The sequence below is a fragment of the Pocillopora damicornis genome, chromosome 6, assembly GCF_964200805.1.
Source record: "Pocillopora damicornis chromosome 6, jaPocDami1.2, whole genome shotgun sequence".
Taxonomy (NCBI): domain Eukaryota; kingdom Metazoa; phylum Cnidaria; class Anthozoa; order Scleractinia; family Pocilloporidae; genus Pocillopora; species Pocillopora damicornis.
This window is the reverse complement of record NC_142675.1, coordinates 12,234,872-12,242,958: the sequence shown is the minus strand read 5'-3', so window position 1 is coordinate 12,242,958 and position 8,087 is coordinate 12,234,872. Positions and strand designations below refer to the sequence as shown.

General features: G+C 37.5%; 1 protein-coding gene across 1 annotated transcript; it reads left to right on the top strand.

Annotated features, from left to right (window-relative positions):
• Window positions 1–3: 3 nt before the first annotated feature.
• LOC149044011 (uncharacterized) lies at window positions 4–7,388 on the top strand. The gene is made up of 16 exons (XM_089209169.1): window positions 4–613; window positions 721–823; window positions 1,403–1,623; window positions 1,713–1,762; window positions 2,195–2,276; window positions 2,402–2,572; window positions 2,697–2,842; window positions 3,150–3,261; window positions 3,780–3,863; window positions 4,507–4,687; window positions 4,933–5,022; window positions 5,136–5,204; window positions 5,291–5,351; window positions 5,929–5,997; window positions 6,130–6,317; window positions 6,586–7,388. Exons 1-16 carry the CDS (start codon window positions 179–181, stop codon window positions 7,206–7,208), a joined length of 2,685 nt encoding a protein of 894 aa, XP_089065295.1. The 5' UTR covers window positions 4–178; the 3' UTR covers window positions 7,209–7,388.
• The last annotated feature ends 699 nt before the right edge of the window (window positions 7,389–8,087 follow it).

Here is an 8,087-nt window from a genome sequence, read left to right as displayed (position 1 = left end):
CACCCTACTTACACAATCTAAATGGCTAACACCCAAGTAATCTAAATTTAGATCATTGGGTTCAAGCCGTCCTAAATGATCATCTAAGTCTTCCCAGTAGCTCATTAGATATGCATAAACATTTCGACCAATCGGATCCTTCACTCTTCGGTGGACGAGCCAAGGTGATCGCTACGAAATGCGTCGGTTAAAGCCCGTTTTCTTAGATGTGAAGAATATTGGGCGCGATGGAAAGAAAACCACCGTATCGATTCCGCTGAGAGTGGATCTTGGGAAGCAGCCTCATAAGAGTACGGAGGAAAATAGTCAGGACACCAACAGTCCAGTAGAACAAGATGTCCCTCTTGGCGATCTCGATAAGCAGGAACTCTCAACTCAACAGCAAAATCGCGTTTTGAGTATCTCTGCTAACTGGGAAAAGGTACGGGAAAAGTTGCTGAATTCGTACATTGAAGAACAGCATCTCCCAGACAATGTGAACTGTGTGAACTGTCAAAAGAGTATCGCTACAACAAGATGTGAGTACTGTGGCCCTCGCCAGTACTTTTGTGTTGGATGTGCACGAGCTCTACATGTCAATCGAAACAAGTTTCATGTACTTGAGCAATGGAAGGTGTGTATGAATATTTTGGGGCCAGTTGTATTCTAGCTACTTTTAGTGAAACATATCTAGTTAAACTGTACTTTTATCTACTTCTAATGCTTTCTTTATTTTAATAGGATGGGGTATTTTCTCCTTTGTATGCAGACGAGGCAACTGTTAGCTATGGCCATATGTGCAGAACCGCAGCAGTAAAGCTGTTCAGACTTCTGGATGCCTCAGGTCAGTTCATTTCATTTATAGTGGTTGGAGAATACTAGAATGGTTTAAAAACGAAGTGTTCTTTTTCAATTTTATCTGTTCCTTTTTCCACATTTTCCTGCCGCTTGCCTAAAATCAAGAACGCTAATGATCTTAATGATAATGATACGATTTAAATTGTCTCAACATGTCAGGGCCAGTAACTAAAATCAAACAATCAGATTGCCCCATTGCCTGTCCAATATTTTCTAAGTATTGGACCGGGTAATGTCCTGAATGATCCCACATGCAATTAAGTTTTTTAATGGCTTGCCAAAGAGAAACAATAAACTTGGCTTGCATCTATCTGTAAGAATCTTTTCTGTCATGCTGGGAGAATATTGGCCCTTGGACTTTTCTGTACAGACCTCGCTGCACTTGGTTTGTACTGTCAAGACCTTGGGCCAATATTCTCTTAGTATGGCCCTTGCACTTGGTTAATTAAAGGTGTCTATACAGCCCTCAACAAAGTAAGAGGTATTTAAAGCTGTATGTAATGTTTTTTTTAATTTTGTTTACTTAACTTCCTAAGTTGTTCATTTATTTTTCTATGAATGTCAGGAAATCATCACCTCAAATACGTACAAGTGTGTGATTGTGAGCCACATGCTGTCACACTCTTGAAATGCCAGTTCTGGCCAGGGTCACCAGCAAATCCCACCACAGGATTCAGCTTCAAACTGATGGAGTTTGTGGAGAAGGTCTTTCTTCATTGTCAAGTGTCCCTACTAAACATCACAGAAGTGATCACAGAACTCAATCCTCAGCTACAGCCAACACATCTAGGTTTGCTCACAAACAGTCTTTTTGAGACATGACATGACTTTTTTTAATTGATTGATTCTGGTTGAATGGTATGTTTTTTTTTTAGGTGAGCTCAATTTACAGTATCCTTAATTCAGAATGCTTTGAAGAATTCAGGTATGTTTGCATATAGGTTGAGAATATCAGAGCTGCTAATTTGTGGATGTACAATGTCTTCTAAGGTATTATTGATATTAGAATTAATATTATTTTTACTATTATTATTGTTGTTGTTCTTGTTATATTAGTATTATTAATATTATTATTATTAGTAGTAGTAGAGGTAGTCACATGATTTACAAGTGCTTATTTATATTATTATTTTATTCATTTATTTATTATCTAGTCCCCCAGCTAATATAGATCTCAAACTCATGCTTTGCTTTTGTCGCTTTTGTGTTCATATGATTCAAAGATACATTGACTGTTTGCTTTAAGGTCATGATTCAATTTACATTCATTTACAAAACATCTTTCTTGTTGTACATGTACATTTACTGACTTTCTTTAAGAAAGTCCTGATTGATATTTTGTTGTTTTCACATGAAGGTATTTCATGTATCAGTACAGGCATTGTACAAAGTACAATGGAAGTTTGTACAATGGAGCTTGGTGTCCTATATGTCCAAGGGTAACTATACATTGTAATTTGTTCTGAATAGTAGCTTGCACTGTAATTCTGCAGTATTAATTTTATGTTGTTGTTGCTGTTCTTTTTTATATCTATTTTTCTCTTTTCCCCTCTCTTTTGAACAGGATGATGGTGTTCTCATTGAAAGCATGGATGGGTGCTTTGGACTGTGCAGAAAGAAGGACAAAGGGCATAATTTAGGAACACCCAAACATGGAACACTCGTATTTGCAGACCAGGATGATGTTGACAATTTTGTCAACAGTTATGGCAAAGCTGGAGCAGACATGGAACAGGTCTGTACTTAAGATAATGCAATGCTCATACATTATGGCATAAATGTTAATTTGATAACTGTATGATTTTCCTTTTGGCCCTTTAAATTCAAGATTTTCTGTTTTTGTCCCTTTTTTTTCACAGAACTGCAGTAAGTTCCATGCTGGAGAGGTTCTTTCAGCTTTAAGATCAAAAGGCAAAAACAAACTCTTTGACGAGAAAGGTGTCTTTGGGCGAGTATGCAGACATGACTTTCCCAAAGGATTCCATAACATAAAGCATGGTGAAAGGTATGGAGTATGTAAATACATTTTACCTAATGTTGTGCTCAATCCTATATGTATTGTCTGTCAGAGAGTTACATGATAGAGCCATTATTATGAATTTGTCAAGCTGACAATTGGCACACTTGTATATACAACACAAGTGCATCCTATGATTCTTTACACTATTAGCATCACCATTGTATAACTTTGTTATTAATTTGAATGTCATATTATAGGAAATATGTTCAATTTGTCTTAGTTTTGTGTAAAAAGATATAAAAGAAAAAATTGGTTATTGATTCACCTTTTCAACAATCTTTTCTCTCTACAGAATATCATACTCTGTTTATGAGCTTAAGAGGCTTAGAAGTCTTAATGAGAGCACCAGAAACAGAGTAATCATCATGTATGACATTGCTTGTCTATTAGCACGCCATTTGAAGGTAACTAAATTTTTTGAACATGGATGTGCAGGAGGCTAAATGGTAATCTAAAGTGGTATTTAATTATGTGGAATTGTCCAAAGTATTTTCTATTAAATTTGGGATGAAATAAAATAATTTATTGGAACAGACTGGAATTATGTGAATTGTGGAAAGGAAATGAAGATGTAATCATCAGAGTTATTTACTGAATTTTGAGCAATTGGCTTAATCAAATAAAATGTCATTTTTGCAACTGACGTAATTCCATTGTCTGTTTCATCACTTCCTTTCATGGGTACTGGCTTGCGCCCAACATATGGGGGTTCATAGTTCAGTGGGTAGAGCATTGCAATGACAATGTCATGGGCTCAAATCCCAGTGGGGCCAGATTCTTTTCTTCTTTGTGTTTGGTTAAATTTCCATTATTGCTTACATTTAAATTGCATGAATATCTGTGAGGATCACATCTTAACTTCAGAATAGTTTATTACTACTGACACAATTTTCATTTACATGTACATGATTATATTTATTAGTGTTCATCTCAGGAAAGCCTCTTGGAAGGTGTTGATGTTGCCATACCCATATTCCATTGCTATGGGCACAAGGCATCATGCCAGGTTAGTATATATCAGTTTAACAGTAAATGGCCTTGTGGCAATGTGAAGAAATGTGTGGCAATACCTCAACATTGGTTAAATACAGTTGTAATCATACACATCTCATACTTACCTACCAATGGGTAAGCAGTGTGGGATCTGAAATCTGACAGCAGTTTCTAAAATTGAAAGCAAATGATCTACAAGGGTCAGCTAAGCAAGCAAGGTGAAATATTTAAGCACATGTACATGTTCCTTATAAAAGAGTGGCCACCCTACATAAGCCTATCAGCTTTGGAAATGACCACTAACCAGTGAGCCTTTACTCAAGGTTAATTTTGCCTAGAATTAAAATTAAATTTTTAAGTATATAGCCTGCAGTGCAGGTGGTTTTGGTGGTTGTCATCTTTTGAGTGTTTGTTTTACTGGAAAGCTGGGGCGAAAATACAATGCGTGAGGAGGTCTCATGCTCCAACTCTCTACTGTTTTCCTAATTCAAGATGGTGCTTTGAACACTTAAGTTGGAAATATTCATTCACACTGCTAAAATCTGCCTGCATTGCAGGCTAGTACATGTATTTGCTAAATATCTGATGCAAGGTCCATGCCATATTAATGCTTTTATCTTCAATAATGGTTTTATCTTCAATATGATTGTCTGTAGATCCAGTACAGTCCAAGAAGGATCAAGGGAACTGGATTGACAGATGGTGAAGGGGTGGAAAGGTTATGGTCCTTTTTGCGAAGGTTTTCCTCTGTCACTAAAGAAATGAGTGCTCACAAAAGGACAGATGTTTTGACTGATGGGCTTCTTCACTATGCCCAACATTTGTATCACAAATTTGGTATGGTTAATTTTATTGAACACATAACTTTCACATTTCTGTGGGTTTTGCTGAAAAGTAAAAGGGATATCAACTATTGACCAGTACTTTAGCTGGACAGCTTTATGTACCCTGTGTTTTCTGTCATAGTTGCAATTCTTCATTTTTTCAATATGGACATGTGCAATGTATTTACAGATGTAACTCGAGGTTGACTAGTCTTAATTATTAGTACACATCAAACTGATTCCTTTTAATGTTCACAGGTTTTACTCTAAAAGCAAAGTTTGCAAGGGCAGAAATTCTTCTTCAAGATGTCAGGGCAAAGCTTAAGGAACTCACTGAAAAACTTCCGGGTATACATTTTAAACCTTTTTTTTTACTCATTGCATTGAAAAACAGCACAATGACTTACATGCATGCTATATGATTATTGCAAATTATACTTGTATTTACCTGCATGTACTAGATTGTGATGATGATGTGATACAAGAGTGGCAAAAGGAAGAAGTTGAAGCACTGAAACCAAAAGAACACGGTAGTTTTATTCCTCAGCATTTGTTAACAATCATTAGGGAGAACAGTTTTTTTTGTATTCACTAATATATTATTAATCTGTCACAGGATTAATACTGCAGTGGGACGAATCATATGTCAGCTTGCTCCTCATGTCTAAAAAACTCAGGTATATAGTGTGTGGAAGTACCACCTACCAAATTATTCATGACTTACATTAGCGAGTACCTGAGCTTTTCGAAAGCGATTAAACTTGTAAAAGGCGAAATTCCTACCTAACCAGTCGTTGTAGTGGACTACGTGAAACTGATCCTTTAGTTGATTCATGGCGTTACCTGATCCTTTGTGACCTCGGCTTAAATAGAGCTGTTCTGTAGAGCTTTCTTCGGTCAAACCCAGTCTGGTCAAGTCAGGTAAAAAACCAGTCAGCTCAGCGGTATTTAATAAATCCACTTTGGAGCCAACTTTGTCGTTGTTAGTCATTGTCTCGAGGATAGTCAACAGCCGTAATAGATTCCGGCCTTCCCGCAGCCAGCGAGTGCCCCCAGGAAAGCCTTTTCCCAGAAGAAGTTTATCGGGTTGTCCCCCGTCCGTCCGTTTATTTGTGAAGGCAAAAACCTGTTTTCACAATAATATAAATATAGTATTTGTACTCCTCTTTCTTTCCACCTTAGCAAATATAATTACTAAGTATTAAACTGAAAATATTGTGTACGTATCTCCACCCATTTAAATTTTTTTTTCAGAAATGAATTGAGCTGTGTACAAGATGAAGATCAAGGGAAAGTAAAAGATGTTGAAAAGAAAATCAAACGGTAAGTCATAAATATGCAAATTCCTTCCTTCCAGCAAAGACTGGAATAATCAGGTTCTGCAGACAGGGAATTAAGGGTGCCGAAATTAAAAACAAATAATAAATCTCTCTAACTTACATTTATTGTACATAGGAACGAGAAGGCCATAGTAGCCATGGAAAAGAAGCATCACATCAGAGAAAGATTGTCCGATCTGTCTCGTGTGTTTGTAACCGTTAAGTCACGTCTCTACGAGAAGAGAAAGAGCGAACTCTTGTTGAGTTTACATTGCATGGCATCCGAAAGATGTTTCTTGGTGGAATTGAAGCGAAAATATGCTGGTAATAAACTGAAGAAACTGCTATGTAAAATATGTAGTAGCAGGTGTATTTTGGTGATCATGATCTGCAGTAATTCCGTCGTTATGTTGCTGCGTATGCCCGTTGTTTTTAACTGCGACTCTAGGCATTGTACTGGGATTATTTGAGTAGGGGTATGAGGGCTAAATTTTCCCAGTTCTCAAGTCTTACACATTTACATTTTTCCGTCTAATCCGTAAAACTGCCACTGAATTGCGTTTTTAGTTATTATGAACTTTTTAATTTTCAGATGGCCAAGCAATTGCCATAAAGCTCGCAAAGCAGATCGACAAAGTCGTCAAGTCCATTCACAAAACTTTGTCCCAAATAAATGGGTATCTTCCCAATGATGTACCCCAAATTCTTTATGACGATGCTAAGGATCCTAAGAGCAGCATTTACTCTGAAGTCCAAGAGGAAGGGGACACCGTTCCTGCTCTTGTTAGGAGGCAGATAATTGACCTTTTCTGCTTACACAACAGGTGTCAGGAAGAGCTTGAACTGTTGAAGGAGGAAATGAATCGCCTTGTCTCTTTTCTCCAAAACGAAATCAGGCTTATAGACGAATCAGTGGATGCGTATCTGCCTTACACTGATAACCCTCTTAATGCAGGAGTGATAGCTTGTCTTAAAAAGAAACGGATGATTCATTGTAATCACATTTCCTCGCTGCTGCTTTTATGGGGTGGTATCTTGGATTCCCCTAAACCTATTGGTCATGCTGAGGTAGCAAAAACCTATGCTGATTTGAGTGGTATCGACTATCCTCTAGATGACGAGAAATCAGACGAATCGATGATGGAGGAAGTTGTGGACGATGAGGCCTTTGTGTTGGAACTGACATCAGACAGCGAATTATCTGATAATGAATAAAACTCATTTTGTCTCTGGCGCTTGCCAAAGCCATACAGAAACAGCCTCTGTTTTGTTTATGTGCGCGCGCCAATAGCGGGTAAACTTCTCGGAAAACCCAACAAATATCAATACATTGTGTAGGATTATACTGACTGGCCAATCATCACAATATGTTTTAATAAATTCTCACCGATGGCAAATTTCATCTCGGTGGTGATTTGTAGCAGTTTTTACGTTATTAGGATTATACGTAGCATGTGTAGACGACGTATTTTATATGCTAATCGGTGCCGAAGCTCCCTCAACGGACACTCGTATGTGGACAGCTCTACTAACCCACCTAGTCAAAACTCCGTTTTATTAGACTCCCATACAAACTCTGTATTCTGATATTATTGAAAATCATGTTTGTATGGATTGGAGTTCACTGGAGGTACAATTGTAGGCGTGGAACAGATGTCGGACCATGAGTCACCGTTATCAATTTTGAGAGGTCCACCATTGTCGAACAAAAACATTAGTCATCTTTGTCCATCTGTACCAAAAGGAATGATAGATAAATAGATATTAGCAAGTATGGGGTGGGTGTCTCGAATATCTTTATAAACTCCGTATTATAATTATCGCACATATAAGGCACTTTATATCTTAGGTTTGAATACTCTAATTGATAAGCCAAATACTGAATTTGGTCGTTGTTCTTCTGTACATTGTCAATTCGGACCATCCTTACTGAACTGAGGTGACGCTTTTTGAGCGTTGCATGCTTAACCATCACCCGTCCAACAAAAATGGCCATGCAGATATACCCATGTACCACCTTTCATTCTTAGATGGCAATGGATCTCATTGTGTAACCTTACTATACAGTACCTCTTATGAACGCAGTCACATTAA

Excerpts from the sequence above, each read along its gene's own strand:
- LOC149044011 (XM_089209169.1), top strand. The coding sequence starts at position 179 with ATGCGTCGGTTAAAGCCCGTTTTCTTAGATGTGAAGAATATTGGGCGC. Across the intron at positions 5,205-5,290 it reads ACTGAAACCAAAAGAACACG|GATTAATACTGCAGTGGGAC; the intron begins GTAGTTTTATTC and ends AATCTGTCACAG. Across the intron at positions 5,352-5,928 it reads CTCATGTCTAAAAAACTCAG|AAATGAATTGAGCTGTGTAC; the intron begins GTATATAGTGTG and ends TTTTTTTTTCAG.